At 37.5% G+C, this 24,658-nt stretch overlaps 1 protein-coding gene across 1 annotated transcript in view; it reads right to left on the reverse strand.

The window, feature by feature from the left end:
• The window catches only part of rad50 (RAD50 homolog, double strand break repair protein), a 31,629-nt gene extending 8,109 nt beyond the window's left edge, over positions 1-23,520 (reverse strand). Inside the window, exons 1-24 of the mRNA XM_042431121.1 lie at positions 23,415-23,520; positions 19,351-19,488; positions 19,003-19,086; positions 18,532-18,683; positions 18,230-18,418; positions 17,939-18,143; positions 17,649-17,777; positions 16,434-16,599; positions 16,188-16,246; positions 15,725-15,859; positions 14,873-15,079; positions 14,305-14,487; positions 13,849-14,006; positions 13,577-13,752; positions 12,716-12,953; positions 10,484-10,673; positions 9,944-10,070; positions 7,989-8,182; positions 7,555-7,665; positions 6,946-7,038; positions 6,603-6,716; positions 5,659-5,786; positions 5,295-5,396; positions 4,946-5,068 (exon numbers count right to left, since the gene is read on the reverse strand). Of these exons, the coding sequence (XP_042287055.1) occupies positions 4,946-5,068; positions 5,295-5,396; positions 5,659-5,786; positions 6,603-6,716; positions 6,946-7,038; positions 7,555-7,665; positions 7,989-8,182; positions 9,944-10,070; positions 10,484-10,673; positions 12,716-12,953; positions 13,577-13,752; positions 13,849-14,006; positions 14,305-14,487; positions 14,873-15,079; positions 15,725-15,859; positions 16,188-16,246; positions 16,434-16,599; positions 17,649-17,777; positions 17,939-18,143; positions 18,230-18,418; positions 18,532-18,683; positions 19,003-19,086; positions 19,351-19,479 (3,392 nt within the window). The 5' untranslated portion in view covers positions 19,480-19,488; positions 23,415-23,520. The remainder of the gene's footprint in view (positions 1-4,945; positions 5,069-5,294; positions 5,397-5,658; positions 5,787-6,602; positions 6,717-6,945; positions 7,039-7,554; positions 7,666-7,988; positions 8,183-9,943; positions 10,071-10,483; positions 10,674-12,715; positions 12,954-13,576; positions 13,753-13,848; positions 14,007-14,304; positions 14,488-14,872; positions 15,080-15,724; positions 15,860-16,187; positions 16,247-16,433; positions 16,600-17,648; positions 17,778-17,938; positions 18,144-18,229; positions 18,419-18,531; positions 18,684-19,002; positions 19,087-19,350; positions 19,489-23,414) is intronic.
• Positions 23,521-24,658: the final 1,138 nt, after the last annotated feature.

Genomic DNA, 24,658 nt, shown 5'->3' on the forward strand with positions numbered 1-24,658 from the left:
ATCTGTGGTTGCTCCTGGGAGCAAAGCCCAAAACAATGGCCACCTCTACTCTCTGTCATGCCCCAGTGGAGGCACAGTCTCTCAGTAGTGGGGGTAGAGTGAAGGCCCCGGTGAGCTCAACTCCACCTAAACTGATTTATAGCCTGCAAGGGTAAACTTGTTGCAAAGCGCCTGTCTCCCCGTCCTCCACCTCTGGACATCCTACTAGCCAACATGTTTAACATTTTGATTCTGCAGGAGTTTCCTCCACTAGAGGGACGCTGCTATCTTCCACCATCCCCGGTTCTCAGCGGACCAAGCTCCAGGATCCTCGGCCTGGTCCCTCTCAATAATCTGCACTTCCAGGAGCAGCAGATGTCCAGCAACGGAGGTCTCAGTGTTGGGCTCCACCTCACCACTGTCATTCTCCCAGGTGGTCAGGCATGCACACCCAGGCGTGGCATCCAACGTCAGTGCTTGTTGTTGGTATCTCTATTGTCCAGAGGTGGTGCACCAAAGATACCGCATTCATATTGACGACACTTCTGATAAATTTCATTCATATCAATTCAATTCATATCACTGAGTCTTTTAATCTCATTCACATGTAACAGGCCCTACACACATCAGAGGGCATACTCTGGACCTTGTTTTCACTCTTGGTTTAAATGTTGATCCTGTTTTTTTTCCAGAGGATCTCTTCATTTCAGATTATAATTGTGTTTTATTTGACTTGTCATTTAAGTTGGACATTTTACCTTGTCGTGAAATTAACTTTCGTATCCTACACTATCTCTAGCGGCAAAGTTTCTGCTGCCTTTTAGAACACTGATTAATTCCTTCCCTTGGATGAACGACATAATTCTCTCTTTTAAACGAACCTGTCATAGAACAGAGTGTTTATGGAAATCCACCCATCTACAAGTTCACTATCAGTATTTAAAATAACTTTTAACAGATTTTGATGACATGGTTAAGGATGCCAGAGCTACATACTTTTCTAACCTTACATCAAACAGTTGACGTAATCGCAAAATCCTGTTTGACACCATCAGTAACATTATCTCTCCTACGTCACCTGCTGTTCCAGTTTCCTCAGTTGATGAATGCAACAACTTTCTTGCCTTCTTTGTTGTTAAGATAAATGACATACAAGCAAACATATTCCTCTTCCCCCACCCCCTCCTTTTTTTGTTTGTATTGTGAAGCACTTTGTGACGTCTGCTCTTGAAAGGTGCTATATAAATAAAACTATTATTATTATTATTATTATTTATCCTCAGCTAGTGTCTCGTTCAACCTTATCCATACATCCAGGAACAATAAGAATGGTTTGCCATATGAGTTTTGATATGATTTAGATTTTCTCACATTGCATTTACGATGAAACATAACGAAAAGGAAGGTTTTTTCAAGCCCTTCATGTATTTATCATCACACTTTCTAGTATGGTATGACGAAAGAAGGTAGGAGAAAGTTGAAAGTGATGACTACTGACGTGACTTACTCCCTGTGTCGTCCACCTACACAAAAGGAAACTGAACTTCTGCGGAAACATGTAATGCCTTTACCCCATTTTTTTTTTTCACTGCTTTGCTGTACTTGCAGTGAATGAAGGTGCTTTGGATTCATTCACTATGAACAAGGTTCATTCACTTGAATGAGAAAGTGTGTCCAAACTTTTGACTGATACTGTACATATACATGTACTTGGTAAATAAAGCCTGATTCCAATTTTGATTCAGAGGAGCATGTAGTCAAATGTAGACAATCAAACTCCGCTGCACCAAATTGGCTAAATTTTCATTTTTTTATCATGACATGTAGCAGGGCCAATTATGTTCTATAAATTAAGCTTCAGGCCTGTATTTGTGGTCAACACATGATTTTAAAAATAAAACTATTTTAACATACAATTATTAAACTGTTATATTAGTGGTATACTGGACATTCAATAACATGCTAATGTAATCATGACACTCAAAAGTGGCATTGCATATATTTATAATAGTTTCATAGTTGCAGCGAACTGCACTAACATTAGCTTTACAGACTGACAGAGTGAGCTGCTTCACAGCCCAAAAACATGGAATGTCGACATTCAGAATTTTAAGGTAATTATCTTAAAGCAATGATATAATGTGTTTAAGAGAAGTTTAACTGGGACTTTCCAACAACTATGTTCACTAGTTATCTGTCATTTACATGCCTCAATTACCAAGCTGACCTGAGGTAATTACCTAGATTGTTTATGTAGAAACAGACTTGCCACTCTGTTACTCTTTTATGAAATGCAAAGAAGGCACAGACCACACACTTATTTTTTCAAACATTAAAAATGATATAGAGTGGCATTTCCTCTTCCATAAAACCATTTTGGGCAAGCATAAATAGTACAGACACTAGTATACAGTGAGCATATTAACAAGCAAATTTTGCCAATGCAACAAATTAACACTGGTCAGTAACAGATGAGTAAATCTGCAGGTAACAATTGTCAGAAAGACAATGATATCAACAGTCATCAGCTTAAACTTCTAAACTTGCTACAGCAAGTTAAGACACTCATAATGGAAATTATTAAAATCGTATCTCTTGTTGAGGCTATTACTCAATAGCCAAAAGCCACTGTGCTGTACTAGGTAACATCTTAGTTATTATTAGATAAAGCTAATATCTCAAAATTAATATCATTTGACCTGATTAATTCCAAATGCCCCAAATAAACTGCCCGGAACAAGAGCATTTACATCATCATTTTAACTCAGTTTCCCCACTATGAGGTAGCTGACTTTCTGATTAACAAGCAAAAAAGCTTTGTGGTTGATTTGGTGATCTAACTTCAAAGGACCGGATAAGGAGTGCAACGGACTGATGTCTCATAACATGAAAACTACTAGGCAAATGCTGTGCTAAAGAGAAACCAAGTCTTACCAAAGCTTAGTGCTTGTAAGCGCTTAACCCTGTTAATGAACAAATCCTATGCAGAGTGTAAGTGTCTCGCAGAGATGATAAAGTGTTGTAATATCATTCTAAATTGCAGTTAATGACATTTCCATATTTGGTATCTGAGAGTGATCCTTAAATACTTAAGATTCGAAATTGCAGCATACAGTACTGTATACACAGTATATGTAGGTAACTGGCTTTGTTTAAAAAAGTGAATTACTAATCTGTATTATTGTTCTATTTTGTTTTTCAAACAATACAATTATTCTGCAGTGTTCTCATTTGTATGCATACTTGCAATACAATGGGAAGAATGAATTTTAGAGCTGTTGATTCAAAGTAAATTAATATACGACATGCTTTTCTTTGTCTTTATTCCTTCTGCATATTTACAGTATTGTTCTTGCTTCTTCTGCACCACATTCCCACTATGGTAGGGGCACATAGTGTGGTGTGTGGAGATGCCATTTATGTGTTCATATCTGGTATTGTGATACTATGTTGCAACTCCACAGCGTGTGAGTTTAAAGGATGAAGAAAAAGTTGCAATAATAATAATATAGTGAACTACTAGTCAGCAATCCACTGACCTCATTTTGCTCGTATGCGTATGCGAGACCACTAGCTTATCTTTGATTTATTTAAATATTTTCGTTTCCTTTTTGTTTTTGGTACACAGTTAATTTTTTTCAATTGTAACTGAAACATGACGCCCAAGTTTCTAAAAACACAACAAGTTCCACTTTCATCTGGTGAATCACAATTTTTTTGATCTCTCTCACAACAAATGTTCAGTCCAACAACTTTTGACAAGTACTGGAGAAGTCTCGCAATTTATTGTGAAACTCATGGACACTATTCAAATAAGACCTACATTAGTCAAATACCACTGTAGTACAATAAAACATGTGCAGTTGGTTTATGTAATGGTTCTGATAATAAAATATTTTCTCTGCTTATCTGTAGCATACACATATAGCCTCTGTGGTTTTATCATGAAATCATTCAGATCTGTTTCAGTTCGTGTCACTATTCACATTAGCATTTCCCCTACGTTGACTGCTTTGGGGTGGCGGCAGCAGCAGGCTAGCTGGGTCTAATTTGTAAAATACTAAGTGTATTATCAATACTTAGCTGGATGACAGACACTACAATTGTAAATTAAAATGTCTGCTCTGTGACCGTCTGCAGAAGCAGCAGAGTCGCAGCACAGAGTAGCAGAGTGAGACGTCTGTCTTCCCTCCTGCGCTCTGTGGAAACACACATAGCTGTTAGCGAGCAGCTACTCTCATGTCTCCCCGGGTCTCGGTGCTTGTTTTCAACAGAAACTCTCCCGCTCCCTGCCTGCTCTCTGACGGTAGGTGGGTTACTCCCCTAGCTGCAGCCTCAGCATCACACACATGCTCTCTCTCTCTCAACCGCACGTTTGCTACACACTGCCCCACTCCTTAAAGGAGCTACACTACCAAGTGTTTACCAAGTAATGACACAGAGGTTGATTCACATTTTGGAGCAGCACTGCACCATGCATTGCACAGAGACTCCCAAACCCTATTGATTTCCAAATGAATGGATATTCGGCGTTATTTTTGGGATTAAAAAAAATATTTTTTTGGCCTGGCGGGGGTTATACTTGTACTCCAGTACAATTATAGGGGAGACACTACACGTACATATACAATACAATGAAACAATATACAATAATCTCAAGGTATTATTGTAATATTGATTCAAGGTTTATCACCTTACACTGGAACTGATTTCAGCTGGAGTTCTTAAGTATAAAAATTATGGGAGAAAACTGTCTTAGTAATTGCTTTGTGTTTGTTAGTTCAGACAACAAAACTGTTGATTATAATTCAAAACATTCAAAAACAAAGAAAAACAACACTCACCCTTACATTTATACCTATGCTCCATTGGAATCCATAATTAGTTTAACTTTAATTGAATTGAGAAATATTTTGTGGTTAATGCCTGCGATAAGTGTGTGTGTATATATTAGGGTAACACTTACTGATCAAGGGCCTTATAGTAGAGATCCAGGTCTTTAATGACCAGCTCTGTTGTCCTCATTGTGATCATCTTGTTTTTGTATCGCTCATCAGCTTTTTCATACTGGTCTTCTCGCAGCTCTTTCCTGCAAGCAATCAATTCAAAGAGCAAGTTCAATTCATGAAAAAAACAATCATATTAATATATTATATTATTAATATTAATATGAAGCAGAATTCATCAGTAATGGCAGTCAGAGGGCTGGATATGTGAAAGCAGTGAAACAATTACTTGTGTGTTTCTTGCCCAAAAACTACAGAGAAGTTCAACTATGTACTATATAAAGTTAACAATAGATCTGCATATCTCACCTGTAATGCATTATCTCCTCCTCAAAGCCTTTCTGACGACCCAATGCAATGCTGCGGTTCTTCTTCAAGTCTTCCAGTTTGCGTTCTGCCTCACGTCGCTCTCTGCACAACCACAGAAAGAAACAAAGTAAAAACACTGTGACTAACTTCTCATATTACCACTGGTGTGACCCTGATTTCACTGGAGTGTCTACCAAGATGTAAATCCAACAGTAACCTTTCTTAATCAAAGTGTGACACTGCTGAGGTAAAAAGATATTGGGACTATCTTGACCAGTTAACCTTTGTGCAGCTTGGTGCGCTTTTATCACTATTTTATATTGATTGACCTGGCAGACAATTAATAACGATGTAGTGCTCTTACTGGCGTAGCTGCAAGACTTGCATATTGCCCATGTCTTTCATAAGAGCCTCGTGTTTCACCACCACCTCCTTTAACTCCTCAACACGCTTCCTCAAGGTCAGGTTGTCCTGCAACCAGCGCTCCTGGACCTAAAAAATTAAAAAAAAGTTTAGTTCCCGCGAAGCACAACTTACCTGAATACCGTGATGTGACTAAATGGCAAAGGGAAATGTAGGTTACAAAGTAATGATAGAAGAGGAGCTGGGTAGGTGTTGTATATAAAGGCCACAAGATGAAATGCGTCAGTCTGACAAAGTTGCTTTTAAAGCTGCTACAATTCTTGCTGGAGATTTTACCCTTACATATTGCTTTCCTTTATCATGTACCTTGCAAACAGGTGAAGTTGTGCCAGAAATTAAGACTCTCCTGGGTGTTTTACTGTAAAACTGGATGGAGTATGGAATGTTCAAGTAGGACTGGGCGATATGGACCAAACAATATTTTTGACCAAATACCTCAATATCGATATTGACATAATATTGTAGGGATGACTATTGGTGCTTTCACAAAATATTTACGCAATGAGATTTTTGATAAATAATCATCAATAATGTGGATATAATGACTAAGTGAAATAAAAGAACAGCTAGAACAGTCTGGTAAGTTCAGAAATTACATCACTTTACTGTAATGCAGCCTTTAAAACCAGGAAAAGGCAACATTTATATCACATCATGATATTACGACATCCAAACTCTAAGACAAAACTTAGTCTCATATCACAATATCAATATAATATCGACATACTTTGCACTAACTAGTACAGTGTAACTGGATTGGTGGAGTAGTTAAGGCACTTTCACAATAATAAGCCATTGTTGAGATTGTTAAACTTAGAATTTACTTTTAAAAAGTGGCAGAAAACAAGACTGAAAGATAAGAATGAAGATAATAATGATTTTTACTTTTTGAGTGTCTATGTCCTGACGGATGTTTCCCATCTCCTTGTTGATCTTCTCTTTATGTTTCTCAGCCTCATGGAGCTGGGTGTTGGTTTCTTGAAGCTCAGACTCTTTTTGCTGCAAAACAATAAATAGTGTCATTGTTGTTGTTGTTTTTGAATACTTTCAAAAATGATTCATCTAACACAACTAGAGCTGAGCTTCTCTGCTGTTTCAAAGTGGATAAAGACATATTTTATTTACCTTTTTATTCCGAAGCTTTAGCTTAATAATGTCCATTACAAAATGACCAATTGAAGAGTTGGAAAAACTGATGTATCAAGTATGATAGTGGCACACATATTACCTCTTTGTATTCATCTTTGCCCTCATCCACGTATTTGGTGATGTCTCTTTCCAAGGTGGCGATTGCCTTTACTCTCTCTTTAATGGATCCGATCTGTAAGTAACAAAGTGTTAGAATAGTGACTAGATTAAGATACCCAAAGGTATCCAAAGAATGTAGCAGAAGGCATTTAGGTTTGTCAAACAGCTTTTAGTCCATCCTTACCATTTTTTGTATTGCCATCACTGTCAGAATACACTCTTAACCCTAACCTTAACTACAGTCACATTTCCTGATAATTTGACATTACATTAATTTGGTTGTTAGTTTTTTAACTATAGAGCCACAACAGTAGATTTAACTTTTTAAAATAATGTTATCTCACTGTTGAAAATTACACTATTATATCCAGTGGTTACGTGTTAAGGAAAAGCAACAGAAAAGAACAGGAAAGAGCCATCGTCACCTGTTCCAGTTCAATCAAAAGTAAACGGAGTAACGAGTAAAGAGATAAGAGAGAAAGGAGGACAAAAACTACCTAGTCCAGCTTCATGAGAGTGTAACGACAGTTTGCTGCTAAATTTGATTTTTCAGAACACAGAAAAGAGACAAAAGGGAGAATGTGTCCACCTTTTCTTGCCCTTCTTCCTGCTTCTGCCTTTTGCGCTCCACCAGCTCCTGCTTCTCCTGCTGCAGCTTCTCCAGAGCGGCAGACAAAGGGGACAGCTGTTCCTTCGCATCCTGGATGGACACAAAGTAAGAAATAGGGATGGAGAGAAAACACTGAACTGTTTTGAAGGACATAAATTGTATGTAAATAAAATGAAAATGTATCATCAAAAAGAAAATTTACAACAAATAGCATGTCTATACACAGTATCAAGACCTGAATCTCTGCAACACCTACTGGAGAAGGGGGCCAATAAATTCCACTGTGTCCCCCACACTCAAAAAAATTTCTGTGCCCTGTATATTTTTGTGTGAGCTACTGAAATTGAGGGTCTTTATAGGTTTATATCAACTTGAAAGAAGAAGCTGGCATAAACAAAAACAACAAAATGTACCCTGATGTCCCTGGTTAAGGTCTGTATCTCAGTGGTGAATTCAACACACTGCTCCTCCAGCTGCTGCTGTTTCTGCATATCACTGCTCAGCTGGAGTTTCTCTGCTCTCGTCTCATTCACAGCACTTTTCAGTATCTGAATCTGATCCTGCTGGTCCTGAATCAGTTTACGTTTCAGCTCCATCTTGCTGGAAGCTGTAAGGATACAAATGGTTACAAATAGGCAAAGAAAAAAAATACAATCTTTCAACTTCCATCTCAGTCCTGATGAGAAGTCAACAATGTACAACTGTGCAATAACTGCTAGGGACCAACAAGTGCTTATCAGTGTAGAGATTTTCCAAAGTATACCATAGTTTTTTATGTATATAGATTAATGATGGCTTTATAAAGAGATTTATAAAATGGTCCCTGCTCTCAAATGTGTTGTCACACAAAAATGTAATGAATGAGTATTGAAAATACAGTAATTGATGAAAAATTGATGAAAAATAATGTAGAGATAAAAGAAAACACGCTGGTCCCTTCAAGGCCAAACTAAAAACATTACTAAAGACCAATCAGCTGTGTGACCACTGAGTCTAGTTTGCATTGTTAGTTTCTGATTGACATTGTGGGTCTATGTGATGTGCTGTTGTGTGTAGCTTTGTATTTTGTGTTTTGTATGGTGTGTTCTGTGTGGTTTTTTTTGTTTTGTTTTTGTTTGGGGTTTTTTGGGGGGTTTTTTTTGCTTTGTACTGTTTGCTGTTGTACTGTTGTATGTTTTGATTGTGGGTGACCACGGATGCAAATTAGCTTCAAGCTAACTCCAGTGCAGTGCATCTTTAACATTCAAGACTGCACACTGTCCCAATCAATAAATCAAATCAATCACTTAATTGATTATTACCTATTTTAAGCATTTGTCAACTGTCCGAGTTTATTACTGACAAAAGCATGTTGTGGCCAAAGGTAGGAAAAACACATTCCTCAATTTCTGAACCTTTAGTCTACTAAATGGCTAAAGTACATCCACATTGTTGAGACATATCACCTATTTTTGAAGCAAGACTAATATATAAAAACTATATAGATAATGCTAAAAGCAAGGATGTCTCTGCTCTGCACTGCTCTGTCCATACATGAGTTATCACGTAAACAAAAGTCCACACTTCAGTTACGTAATGATACCTGAAACAACTCCATCTGATGAACGAAGACCATCAAAACCCTGAAATGAAGAATGTTAACATCTGTCTAGTAAGAGACAGCTAGTGAGTGGACCTTTGAGCTTAGACCATTTTCTTATAAGCTTTTATAATGTGTTTTGTGGACAATGATGCAAGTGGAGTAAAAGAAAATGTTCACTGCTTTCAATAGAAACCAACAATTCAACAAGGGTCTTACAGGTAACTGGAATCATCAGTTTTTTGGGAGAAAGTCATACTGAGATTATACATTTTCCATCCTTTTTATTATTGACCAAGATCATCTCTTCTTTTTATGTAATGTTCATCTTTACAAATGTCCCCTGTAAACCTACTGGACAAGTAGGAGTATATCTCAAACACTATTAATTTACAATAGTTGGCTTTACATCTCCTTATATTTGTCTATACATGTGTATATGTTTGTCTTTCTGTATGTGTGTATATGTTTGTGTGTCTAGAAGATTTTTTTTTTTTTACAACTTACAAATAAAACAAGTCTTATATATAACATAAGCCAATGCAAAGCTTTGAAACAAGTCCATTTTGACTTGACTATCTAAATTCTCTTTGACTTTAGAAGAGAAAATGAAAGTCAGTGTCAAAATTACAACCAACATCTCTCTTTGTAAAAGCAAAACAAAGAGATGAGCCCTATATCTCAGCAATTACAGTAAATCTGAGTAGTAAAGCAGCAGGGATGGAAAAACTACAACATATGATGCAAATTGTATAAAAACGTAGGTATGCCTGTGTGATATCATCTTACTGGTGTCTAGCTTGTGTTGAGTCTCCTGTTTCTCCTGACTGACTTGCTGGATGGTTCTGGTCAGGTCTACTCCCTGGAGTTTAGCTGCTTGCTGAGCTATTTTCCTCTCCACCTCTTTAAGGTCCATCTGGAAAGAAAAAAAATGTTTACATTAAAGTGAAGAAAGTGGTGTACAGCAATTTCCAGAATGCAGTCTCTTGTGATGTTTCTTAATGACCCAAAACTCGTGAGTGTTACGACTCAGGTGCTAATTTAATCATTTTTCCTCTCTGATGCTGCTGTTATTTGCAACTTAGATATCAAGAAAAACAGAGAAAATGAGAAGCGGTGCAGACAAGGAAAAGAAAAGAGGAGAGATTATATCTGAGGGAAGAGGGCATGGAGACAGAGAGGTTGGAAAGATTCAAAGAGAGAAAGAGTGGAAGAAAAATTAAAAGAACATAGGCAGGTACTGGCTGTGTCTTTATTGAATATCGGAGTGCACAGCATGTGAAGAGACAGAGGTGGTTAGAGAGATTGAAATAGAGAGGAGAATGGTACCAGGTGTTTGTCCATGAGAGTTATGTCCTGCAGGCAAGCCTTGGCTGTTTCCTCCTCTGACATCAGGGTACCCAGCCGAGCCTCCTGCTCTTCCACATCGCTCTTAAGCCTCTCAATTTCTCTGTTCACACTCTGCAGGCGGTTTCTCAACTCAGGCAACTCTTTTTCCTGATACTGTACAATGGACTGCCTGTGAGACAGGAAAGAGAAAAGGAATATACTTTGAGTAAAAGGTCTTTGACTCCCTGCAGTTATTCAGGTAACTGATATCTCTGAAGCTCACCTATGGATGGATGGATGAATGAATCCCCACTTACTCTCAGAATTTTAGAGTTACCCCACAAGTTTCAACACAACCTTTTAAATTATCTACAATTTTTGCTCTAAAGGTTCACTTAAAACACTTGACTAACTTTCACTTTCATATGCATCTAGCATCAAGCAAAATAAAGGCTATAAATTAAGCAAACTCATTTCTGACAATGTATCACGTTAACTTAAGATGCTTCAGTCTAAGTTGAGGGACTTTTTCTACCATGACAATAGCAGTTGGATAAGTCCCCACTAAATTGGCACATGTAAAATCCAGGATCCAGATCCAGAGCACTGAATTTCTCATAGTTTTTCTGGTTTGTTTATCAGGCTTTGAACATTGCATTATGTCAAAGAGAAAATAAATAGTTTACTTCAGCTCACCATTCCCTTGTAATACAAAGGTAATTGGATTGTCAATTAAATCAGTGTGTATTTAGTTTCTTTTGTTTTACAAGCCACTGTTATGTAATGGTGTTTTCATGCTTCCGATTTGTATGTTCATTTCTTTTGAATGAACTTTACTCACACTCGATTCATAAAATGGATGTTTGAATATCACTCATCTTGCTGAAAGGTTAGATATAAAAAGAGAGTAGCTGTTGGTTCACTACACTCTTGACTGTAGGGTTCTCCTCGGGTCATGAATGGACAGAGAAGAGAATGAAAAGATAAAATCTCATTCAAATGAGAATCTAGCTCCATCTAGTGGAGTACACGTCATAAAAGCTGCTCTCTATTTTCTTTAACAGAGAAACGGAAGGAGGGGAAGAACAAGAGGAAGTCAGTCTTATATTCAGTCAAATTAATCAGATCTGAAAGTGCCTTTGAATATTTCATATTAAATTGAATATAAAAACGAATATAAAAATCAAGTGAATACTTTTTGTTCTTCATGTTGTAAATGAATGACATCGAATCACAAGGAACATAACATTGTTGTTTCATAACTTAATGAAACAATAATTTAGACTCCACATACATGTGAATGGTGTAAATGGTGTAAAGAGACCAATTACCAAAAACACAGATTGATACTCATTTTCCAGAAAGAAGGTGAATTAAACAGGTTATGGAAAACTATGAAAATAAAGTCTGTCTGTCCAATCGGCAGTAGAAGACTTTGTTGACAGTTTTCGTTTTTAAAAGATGAATTCCATTTTTATCCTTCACATATTTTTCATGGTTATTTATTTATTTTTATAAATCAAATTCAGTATAACAATTATGTGGTACACAGCCCCAGCGAGCTGGTGAGAACTCATCCTCCTCTCTCTACATGTCATGTTGCTTGAATAAACACAGCTGAGTATCTATTTTTAGTGTGGTACGACTGGGTGACTGAATGAATACATGAGGGATTTTTTAACTGCTTTACCATTTTTAATTGTCTTGATCATTGGTAATTAATGTAACCTAGTGCAAGATGTTCTAATGGGTACATACACCAATAAAGATAATGCTCAAGCTGATGTAAAATGTATTTGTGGACAAAACAGAAGATAACCATTCCTGAACACACCTGACATGTCAGTGTGCTGTTCATCCACTGTGTGTTATGCTAGAAATTCCTTGTGGTAGTGTAGAGCTTGACACCTGTTCATCATTTTGTTGTTTTTTTTCTTGTTCATCAATTAAAATCAAGTCTGTTTAAAAAGTCCAGCAATCATTTTATCACTTTATGAAACAAAATGAATTGATAATGAAATCATTATAAAAACGACGACAGGTGGGGCAAAAAGTCTGTCATCATAGATAGGGGTATAATCAAGAGGGTGTGCTTGTTGGATTGTCAGGTTCAGAGAGTTTGATGCTGAACTGATACTGATGTTTGTAGCTGCAGCCCTATTTGAAAGTGCATTCAATTTTTTTTTTTGATAATTCTGTATACCAAAGTCCGGTACACATATTACACTATACCTGACAGGTCTAAGAGTCATCATCTCATCCCTCCTCCTCTCCTTCCTCTTTAGGTCCTGCTCAGTGTTTTTCAGTTTGTCTGGCACCAGGCGTAGTTTGGACTGCATGTCGCTGATAACTTCCTGCAGGTCAGACTCTGACGGGAACATCCGCTGGCACACAGGGCAGCAGGGCTCCCTCTCCTCTGTCAGCTGGCTGATGAACTGGGTATACACTGCTGTGGCTCCAGCTAGCATGGCTATAAAAAGAACAGGTGGAGAAGGAGAGAACTAATTTATTATATCTTCATTTATACTACTTATATCTCGAGGAGAACTACTACTAGGATTAGAGCACCCCCACTTGACATAATGTTGGTGTTGTTAGATTCACAGATCTACCAAATAGCAAGCATTGTATTGTGGGATGCTGAATAAAAAGTAACGTACATACTATGGACACAACATTTTTCTTTTTCACTGCGGGAATATTTGAGGGCACTGTATAGTGCATAAATCTCACCCTTAGAGCAATCAAATAAAATAGCAGAGGGTGAATATAGTACACTACGTAGCAAATAGGGAGTGATTTCTGACAGAGTCACCAACTTTAAAGTCAAAGTAATGAAGTAAAGAGCATAAAGAGCACAATTTAAACAGAGGCACATGGACCCCTTCAAATCAGGGCAGCAGCAACATGCAGATTCTGGATTTCTTTGGAACACGTCTCGTCATCCACTGAGTGCTTGGCCTTACTTGTCTGATTTGTCGATTTTTTTTTTCCACTCAAAATGTCATCTCAACTCTCCATAAAGCTCTTCCCCAAGTCTTCACTCATATTAGTGTTTGTTATCTTTTATTTTCTTTTATTAAGAGCTTTCACCTCTTTGTTTTGATATCTTCTCCAGATCTTCCTGCAGTTTGCCCAGGTCCTGCTCCAGATCCTGACTGCCACACACATTGAAGAACTTTTCTTCGTCACTGGTTAACTGCTGCTCCTTCTTACGCAGCTCAGAAGCAATGTGGCTTTTATTCTGCTCACTTGATGCCAGGTCCTTACTGAGAATAATGAAAACCACAACATCATACTGGTCAGTGCCACAAAAAGAGATTTTATAAGAGAGATGTAAATAAATATAAATAAATCATACAAACTTGAGTTTGGTGAGTCTGTCCCTGGTACTGTTGACCTCCTTCGACTTGGTATAGATCCAGTCCTCCAGCTCTCTTTTGTTGGGAAAGTGGCCCAGCAATGACACTAGATCCTCGCTGTGGCGAGACTTGATCTTACGTACCTGCTCCTCCTTCTCCATCTGGAGGAAGAAAAGAGTAAAGGTGAGAGGAGAGTAAACAGAGACAGAAAAGACGACAGGAGCAGGAAGAAGGGAAGAAGAAAAGCATTAAATTACCAACAACCAAAGTCACTCGCTTAGTGTTACTACCCTCTACAGAGACAGAGAGGTAGAGGAATTAAGTAATAGTAGAGTACAGTAGTTTGTATTTCTGATGTTTTGCAACAGTTTAAAAGTGCGAGAAGCACAAGTCTGAGGCCAGAAACATAAGTAATGTTCAACACTAGTTGCCTTCTAGTCAAAATAGGTTATGAATCACCTTGTCCTTTTTCAACATGTCCATCTGTGTGCGTGCAGATGTGTGTGTGTTAAGCATCGCCATCTCTTGGTCGAGCTGTCTCTGTGTGCGGTCAAGTTCAGCCTTTTCTCTCTGGAGTTCCCCAACCTCGACTTTTAGCTCCTCCACATTGGAGCTCTGCACTGCGCTCTGCAGCTCACGCTCCTGCAAAAAAAAAAAAAAAAGTAGTGCCATCAGTATACACAACCCTTAAGAATAAAAGGGAGCTGTATGTTGAATCTGTTGCTTTAACAGTACATTGTGACAGAGATTCTTAAAGTAACAAGATAAATAAAAATGATTAAAGGAAAAAGAAAATTAATAGAAATAATCCTTCTTTAATGCTCCTGGGAAGATATGCACATACTTTTGTACGAATACAAACAAGGTGTCCTTAGTACAGTATTTTATAAAACTTATCTAGCAGAAAGAGAAAGGGAGAGTGACTTAAAGAAAACAACAGACAAGCAGACACACTATTTTATACACAACTAACACAAATTCACACTACCTAAGAGAGCCTTGTCATATCCACAGTTTGTATACTCACTGCTTTTGCCAATTCATTTTCCAGCTCCTGCAGTCGGCTAGACGAACCCTCCAGCCTCTGCAGCTCTGTCCTGACGTTCCTCAGTTCTTGCTGTTTCTTTCCCTGCAGGTCTCTCTTCAGCTCCACTGTTCTCTCCAGGCCAGTCTTCTTATCTCTCATTTCATCAATGGACTGCTGCTTCTGCTGCTCCTTTTCCTGCAGGTCCGCCTGAGTAAAAAGAATAATATGAGGAGGTATAAGAACATGAATAGCACATTTATTCATGGTCTGGTCTAATTGACTGTTCCTGACAATCCTCCTGCAGGTAGAATTAAAATTTAAAAGACATGTAAACTGACACATACACTTTAGATTAAGACAACAGCATGATTAAGATGATAAGAATAATGTGAGAAATATTGCATCACAGGCAGTGCAAAATGTTTAGGTATAAAACTGCAATAAAATAATTTTGGTATGTTGGTGGGTGCAGAAGAGAGATGTATGAACAGTCTGGCCTCAGTGTGTCATCTGTAGGCCTTTCCTTTAATGATTGGAAAAAAATGACGACTTGAAAAAACAATTAGGAACCTTGTTACTGGATCTTGATCTTGAGTTCCAGCACATTGCAAAAAATATACAAATACTATTCACATAATGAAGCCACATCTCTATGCTGCAACTACCCAGTTTCCAAAACCCTTGCACATTTTAAATGTATATCTTAAATCTCTGACAATCAAATAAAATATGTGTGGTCAAAACAGATGCTTTCTTTTGTGGTACTTAATTGATTTTGAACATCTCGTCCAGTATGAGGAGGAGAAATGGTGTGACTTTGTTGTTTTACAAATAAAACAGAGGTTTTCTTACCATAACCTGACTGACTGTCTCTTTTTCCTGCTCCAGTCTCTGTGTGACATGACGATTGAAGCTCTCAAGCTGAAGAGTTGTGAAGGGCGGTCGGTCATAACCCTCCATTTCCAGGTAGGATGACAAAGCGCGAACCTGCAAGAGAGAGGAGAAGTGAGTGAAAGAGATATCTGAGCACTTCTAATGTGTATTTTTTCAAAAATATTCTTAATATGTGGTTACAGTTTTAATTTTCAACATATTGTCAACCTCTCAAAAGTGTTTTTTTCTCTGTATAAGAAACAATATTTAGTCTTTAGTAGTTACGGTACATGTCTGTGTTATGAGTTTACAGAAGTTAATTAGATTCATTTAGCAGAAACTAGATGTCATCAAAGATTTAAGTGCATCCCTATAAAACAAGTATGAGTGTGTTTAGTGATGCAGTAAAATGCCCAGTTGTTTTTTTTCCTCTTTCTCTCACCTGAGTGTCGCGGTTTTTGATGTTTTGAGTGTGGCGGTCAGCTTCCAGCTGTAGACGACCTGTGAAAAGAGTGAGATTTAAGCAGCTAAGTAGTCTTATTTAGTCTTCAGGAAATATCTCTCTTTATGTACGTGTCTGTCCACATGTCCATCTCTCAATCTCTATGGTTTTTTCTGTCAATAATGTGTGCTATTAAAAGAAAAAAGTAAGACTAAAAACCTGATTAATTAAATGGTGTGAGTGTACCTTGCTCTACCAGGAGATCAGCCTTGACTCTGTTGAGTCTCTGACATTCCCGGCCAGCTCTCTCTTGCTCCCTCTGGCAGTCTGTCAGCCTCCGCTCCTTCTCCCTCACCGTCTTCTGGTGGTTCTGGTACGTCTCCTGCAGCTGCTCGTCTGAGCCCTGGAACACCTGCCGCAGATACAGTTCACTGGCTTAGTGTGGCTCTGAAGCTCACTGAGTACATATTTACAAACTGTCAGGGTCAGAGGTTTGACTCCACAGGGGCCATCCGTGATAAAAATATATGCACTTATGGATCTGGTTAAAAACATATCATACACTTACTTCAGGTGTACATGTGCAAGTGTTACATGATTACTACATTAAGTTTGAAGAATTTGTGCACCTTAAATAAACAAACAAGATCACTGGCCACAAAACTGACAGCTTCTATAAATTTTATTTCACAGGAAATGTGTTTAATTGCTTTACAGCACAAAACAAACACCTTGTGGTGATCTTCCATTCTTATTTGAATTGTTTCATGTTTTACAACTACTTTTGAAACAGAAAGCCATGTTGTTTGTGGCAACTGTGGTCTTAATTTTGACAAACACAAAATGTTTATTCTTCCATTCAGTGACACTTTCACTTCCCCACAACAACAAACACTCTTCAAAACACACGTGAATATGGATGAGAAGTACCAAACAAAAGGAAGGAAGACGTTCTTGGCAGAGAGCAGACACATCAAACTGTTGTCAAAGACATTCATATCATTACAGGCCAGTAATGAACTGGCTTGTCATTACAGAATTACAACAGCCTCATTCACCATCTTCAGTCTTTTTATTAGTTCCCCATTTAGGATAATGACACTTCTTACAGAGTGGACTCTGGAGTACTATTAAGCAGGTGTTAGAAAAACAAACTTGCTGCAATTACCTCTTTTAAACCTAATCTTCATTCATGCATTTCATTTTCCCTCTCATTCTTTTTATCCATCCTTAATTATCTCAAACCTCTTGTCATATTTCCCAAAACATTTTAGCCTCCACAATCAGTGGAGGGTGAGCAGTGATTTTGATGCTGAAACCAGTGTTCCCTCCTACATGCATCTGTTTTTCCATTCAAAGTCTCCATCAAAGCTCTCCATTAAATGATTTCTTTTCAATTTTTCCATCATAAAAATTAAAAACTGATATTTGTTAGCATATGTACATATTGTTCCTTGTTACCTGTTCCATGGTTTCCTCCAGCTCCTTGTTGTCCTCCTCCATCTGTTTCTTCCTGCTGTCTAAAGCTTTGATGTCGTTGTCCAGCTTCATCACCTTCCCCAGTTTAAAGTCAATATCTGTCAGTCGGTTCTGAAAAAGAAATTGATTAACATGACAGTTGTACTACAGACCTTTCAATTAACTTTCATAAATATCAAATATCTAAAATGTTTGTTTGGTCAAATACACTATGTTTGATGATTACAGCTGTAAGATGAAAAGAAAACACAAACACACAATCATTAACCCACCTCAAGTGGATCAATCTGGTTCTCTATCTGCTGGACGTTGTCTTTAGAGGCCATCAGCTGAGCCTCCTTTGTGGCCACGGTGTCTCTAATCTGCTGGGCTTTCTCCTTGTTCTGCTTCAAGTAGCGCAGCTCCACCTGACACTCTTTGACTGTCTGGCCCTGTTTGAGACGCAGCTGTCGCATCGTGTCCAAAGCTTTGATATACCTGAGAGAAAGAGATCGTGATACAGAATCCTTCTAATGGAGATATACGAAAAAAAACACAAACATGTAAGAATGAGTTGGCTTTACTTGGTTGCAGCGAAGATGGAGTCAAACTTCTCTTTGAGTGCTTTACCCTCGCAAAGCGGCCAGTTAGACTCTTCTTGGTGACAGAAGATGACATTATTCAGCACAGGCTTTGACACACCCAGTGCAGAAATCATCTCCCGGTCCAGTTCACCACACTTGGACGACAAGCTTCTTTCCTTCTCACCGTCTCTGGATGAATGACAATGGAGGTCACACATAAAGAAAGGGGCTATGTAACATTAATATCAATTAAGAAAAATCAATTTTTTTTTAGGTCAAGAAACTTCAGACTTTGGGCTTACTTTAATCTGGTGATGACCTGCTCTAAACTTTTGAAGGAGTAGTTCTTTGCTTTCTGAGTGCAGGACATGGAGCGCTGGATGGTCACTTTCTCTCCTTTGACGTCGGTGAATAAGAGTCGAATCTGTGCTCGCACGTCCGTCTCATGGGCATCCTGGAATCACACAGCATGACTTTTAAGTTAACATAGATCGCCTGGATACATCTCACATAAGATCAGACAGGATTGTAGAAGATGAATTTGGCAGATAAAGATGTCTAGCACAGGTATAGAGGAGTTAGGAGTCAACTAACTTTTAATGCCCAATGCACCACTGACTGAGTAAAATAACCTATCCTGCTTATTATAGAAGAATTTAAATTGTAAAGTAGTCAAGAAGAATGACATCCTATGGAAAATTGCTCTAAAAATGTATAAATTCAGCTACTGAAACTCATTCAGTGCCAACCCTGATACAACAGAGTGAGCTCACCTTTGGATCATGAACAAATGCACCTCCTTTAGATCCAGGGGGAAGCTCTCCTGATGTTGCATACTTAAGGCACTCAATTATAGTCTGAAAACAAAAATAAAAAGGAGTCACAATGCACAAGAATCAAAACATGAGAGTTGCATTCATCATTCAGTAATATTCTACCAAACTTTTGCAGTGGCCACTTGCAAAATATGAAAAAAAGAGGACAGATCATCAGACCAGCTAGCCTAATTCCAATGAACTGATCTCTGAATGATCTCAAAGGCATACTGTCAGCTGTCTTGTTCCTTCTCGAGAGGTCACGCTTTACTGTCAACCTTTACTCTCATTCAAAAGTTCTCATACCGTTTTCCCCGCTCCATTGGGTCCAACCAGCACAGTCAGAGGAGTAAAAAAAGAGATGACTTGTTTGTCTTTGTCCTCGACCCCAAAGCTCCTCACCCCTAAGATGCTCATCTTGTCTATTTTTGACATTTTTGCTTTCTGAAAGAAAAACAGAAAAAAGGAAGACACTGAACTTTAATCAGCAGCAGCAATGAAAACAAGATGGACCATGCCAAGTATTTCGCTGAGATTAGCTGAAGAACATATAGCAGTGGAGCATTGCTGACTTCTAATGAGCAATACCACCTTAAAATTCTGCTGCAGCCACATAGACAAACAGGTTTGTCGCGGTTACCAGAAATATCAGTTAATCTGCTGACTGCAGATTATGGGTTTTGAAGTTGTTGTTTGTTTGCACATTATATCTCCTAATTTACACTGACAACTCTTTTAGCAAAAAATGCCTTTACAAAAGAATCTTTATATTGTTAAAAGGTACTTGACTGAAAAAGTGAACGCAATTTTCCTCTTTTTTTTTGAGCGGCTGTATTTCAATCAAAGAACAGTAGGGGACACCAATTGATCTGCAGACAATTCTGACACGTTTTTCACCAAGCAATTGATAGTACAACTCATTTGTATGTAAGAACTCCACAGTATGAACAATCTCAGTCAACAGTTAAACTCATCCCAATTTACTCTGTACATCTTTGTTAGTTCTGTATGTGATCTGTATGAGTTTCATCTTTAATCAAAAGCATTGGACACAGCCAGGGCAGTTGGGCAACACATGTTGTTTATCCTGTACATTTTGAATGAATGGCAGTCTAACATTCACTTGGTATAATCCATTGACTTCAGTACATTATTTGTACAGTGATGCATCTGCTAAAAAGCCATTATTATGTCTGACAACTCAGCACAGCAGGCAGTTGAGTTTGCTTTGATATTACTTATAGGATACCTGTGGTTCCCAAAATGGGACCTAAGTACTCCCACTGAGTGTGTCCAAGGGATACCAAGCAAAATTACTATTTCTTTTTACTATTACAATATTAATTTAATTCTTATTGGTAAGAGGTTTCACTTTCTCTGCTCCTATCTCTTAAAACACAGTCCAAACATTTGTCAAGTCCTGTAGTAAAAGACACTGAATGTAGCTGAAACAGGCCCAGTGTCTGTGAACAGGGTCTTGACATGAAACGGTTTAGGAATAACTGGGTGAAAAATGTTACTATTAAATTACTTTGTGTTTTGTTTATCATCAGTTAAGACTATATCACCTCTAATCCACATATGACCTATGGTTTTGTTATAAACAGGATTAAAGTAGGACTGCAACTAATAATTATTTTCATTATCAATTAATCTGTCAGTTATTTTCTCTATAAATCAATTAACTGTTTGGTCTATAACATGTCAGAAAATGGTGAAAAATGTTGATTACAGTTACACTGAGCCCAAGTTGACATCCTCAAATGTCTTGTTTTGTCCCGTCCAACCAAAACCCAAATATATTCAGTTTAATGCCACTGAATACTAAAGAAACCAGAAAATGTTTACATTTGAGAAGCTGGAATTAGAGAATTTGGATATTTTTTCTTAAAAAATGGCACAAAACGATTAACTGATTATCAAAATAGTTGTCGATTAATTTAAGAGTTGGCAACTAATTGATTAATCCACTAATTGTTGCGGCTCTAGATTCAAGTACAGGAACAATCAAAATAAGTGTCCCCTGCGCAGTTTCAATCAGTTAACAAAGATCAATAGGCTTGTTTGAGATGAACTGGGCCTCGACTTGAAAGTGAACGGGATCAGGCGGCAGCAGCAGGGGGGCAATGACAAAGAGCTGCAGTCAAGTTGGACAGTTTCCAGCAGCCTTCAAAGAATATACAGGAAGTCACAGAAATATTTACATCTGATTTAATAAAATGTTATCAAATCAATCTAATCAAGCTTGTAGTAACTTTACTCACTAAACATCTTCTTAATTATGTTCTGTATGATTAGAGTACAGCCCATTAAAATTACCTAGTACCTTGTAATAATCAAAACAGCATTTATTCTGTAATCTCCAATATTAGAAATTTAACCACTGCAGCGAGTGGATCACTACTTGGAAGTCAACATGTCGACCACCAGCTGCCGTCAGATGAATCAAACTCATTCACATCTCATTCCTGAAATAAAGAAATTCAAATAAAACAAAATGACTATTTTTTCTATGTAATTTATCTTGTCTTGAGTTTTTGCGAGAGGTCTTTGTATAACCTTTTAGCTTCCTACCTCTCCTGCACAAATCTTTATTTATTTTAAATGAATGAATAGCTGAGTATATGCAGGTAAAAGTTTGTTTCGTGCCTATATGTCTTTGTGTGCATACTGTATAAAAAGTATTTTGTAATGCACAAACAAATAAATAAAATAAAACACAAATCAAACCCACTCAAAATGCAGGAGGGGAGGAAAAACAGAAATAGACATATCTTTTAGCCAATCGGTTAAGTATTCAGACTGTCAGAGCTGCACATATGTACAGATGAGAATCTTCATGTCACATTTTAAACTTAAAATTCATGTACAATAATTAACACTTACTTAATAATTTCTACATAGTGATAGCTGGAAGAAAAACTTTTTACCATTTGATTATAGATCTATAGCAGCATCTGTCTGTCACAGAATAAATAAACACAAATAGACAACTTAAATCTGTTATTTACTGAAAGAACACAATCGACATAAAGGAGCAACAAAAACAGCTGTAGCCTGCAGAATATGTCTTAATAAAATGTTGATTATTTAGTTTGTGAAAGTCTGTCGTCCCTTTCAGGCTCAGGATGATTTTATAGGAGACATGCAGCTGTCTGGCATCATATTTTTCTGAAGGAGCTGAGATATAGGCCTACTGAAACCAAAAAGAAGAAAGGAGAACCCTTTGGCTTATGAAGAACAATAATAAAGTTAGAAGAGTGTTTTTGTGATTGATTCATGATTTGGTAATTTTTATTTTATGAATAAATATGATCAGCTGCTGTTGGTGCCATCATTCCTGTTCCACAGGTAGTTTTCTGCTAATCTACTGTATTACAACAACAGTTAGCTGACCAATCAATAAACACATTTGATCAAAGGGGTGTAAAAAACTTCCGCGTAGGATACACCTGGGGTTCCTAACTCCTAAAAGCACCCCTTCTGTCTCTCCATGCATCCTGGGTGGGAGGGACTAAGATCCAAGGAAAGGACGCAAGTGAGGGAAACATGAATGCAATTTAAGGGACTTGGGATGTAAGTTAGACACAAGACCCAAGTCAGACACAATTCTAACCAGTGTTACACCATATTTGGTGACTCATCACACTCTGTAACCTGCAGTGTTGGAAGAAGTACTTAGATCCTTTACTTAAGTAAAACTATAAATACCACAATGTAAAAATATTCCATTACAAGTAAAAGTCCTGCACTTAAAATCCTACTTAAAATACTAAAGTAAATACTAATTTTGCAGAAAATGTGTCTGAATTTCTGCAAAATTAGTATTTACTTTAGTACTTTTAAGTAAATTTAGCTGGTAATACTTACTTAATAATACTAATACTATACTTTTACTTGAGCATGATTTTAAATGCAGTATTACTACTTGTAATGGAGTATTTTTTACATTGTAGTATTGATAGTTTTACTTGAGTAAAGGATCTGAGTACTTCTTATACTGCAGGTCACACAATCTGATGGGTCACCAAATACACTGTAACACCCCCAGTTTCCAAAACTTCATTGTAAATTAAAACATAAACACCGAAATAGTCTGTATTACCACGTGGATACGGTATTCAGAGGTAGCTGTTCATGCAAGTTAACAGTCGTTAATTTTCCAATGTTAATGAGTTGAATGTGAGAGAAGCTAAAGTTACTCACATTAAAGTCAGCATGCTAGCTAACAACGTAAGTTTGGCTATCCTGCTACGTACCAGCTAACAAACACACTGTTCAAGAGAGTGCACCTCTATGGAGTAAAACAAGAATGACTTTCGTTAATAGCAGTATTCTACAGTCGTATTTATGCTAAGAATTCAACTCACAGCAGAGTGTTGTTACAGTTGTGCAGCTCAGATGTGAAAGTACAGTTTTCGCGCTGTAGGGGATGTGACAATATGTGACGTACAAACGACGACTCCTGACTTCCGGGATTAGGAGCGTGGACATAGAACGTGAACGTATAGAACGGTCATCCCCACCAAATCACATTTACAGCAACTAATCAACTCTGCTATTAATTCCTTTTCTATGACAAAAGGTCAGCCGAGCTCAATCTTTCTCTGTGATGCCTGGTAAACTCCAACCAGAGGTAACCTTTCCTTTTTTTCAGTTCTTTTCATCTATTTTATGAAAGGATAGGTTTACAGTTCTTTAAATGTGTCTTAAAACAACAGTCAGGTGCCCAAATGAGCACTGAAAGAGGTTTTGCTCGCTGTAATCATTCCTCCTGTTCATACTGGCTGTTAATATCCCCTTCAAATGTGCTTTCAATGTAACTGATGTGGGCCAAAATCCAGTCTGTTCACACAATCATTTTGTGCAAAAATGTATTTTAAAAAGTTTATCTGAATTTTATATGTGACATTGAAAGATATCTACTTGATTTGACTAATTTGGATGAAGCTTAATATTCACTTCAGACAAACTTTTAAATGCATTTTTGCACAGAGGGAGGCGTTTGGAATTTGATCCCCATCACTTACATTGTAGGCGCATTATGAAGGGATCTTCTAATGATCAGTATGGACAGGAAGAATGATTACAGCAAGAAAAACCTATTTCAATGTTCATTTGGGCACTTGACTGTTGTTTCAAGACAGACTTTAAAATTGTGAACCCGTCCTTTAAGGCTGTTTTATTTCCATTTAGACTATGCTCTTTAAATATACTAATATAACTATATCTAAATATTATCTGCATTTGGATCCTTTTTTGAAAAATTTCTGCTTCTTCATCCCCAAAATAAATCCTAAAACAGCTGGGAACTGTAGTTTCAGAAAATGTTACTAAAACATGAGTAAAGACTATAGTGCATTTTGTTGGGGACTATTTTCAGCAGTGTATTTTCAATACACATTCAGTGCTCCAGGGATTATTTATGGCAGCAGGATGGTGTGCAGCATATGGGATATATTCAAACTACAGTGTCCATGCCCATTACTACTAAGAAACATGTCACTTAGTGCGACAGTGTAGCTCATTAATTTGAGTTTAATAGTTTTTGGACTACAATGGAGCTCTATGGCACAGATGAATGAGCCATGTCAGGCTTTGGCTACATGAGCAA

Source organism: Thunnus maccoyii, chromosome 13 (genome assembly GCF_910596095.1).
Source record: "Thunnus maccoyii chromosome 13, fThuMac1.1, whole genome shotgun sequence".
Taxonomy (NCBI): Eukaryota; Metazoa; Chordata; class Actinopteri; order Scombriformes; family Scombridae; genus Thunnus; species Thunnus maccoyii.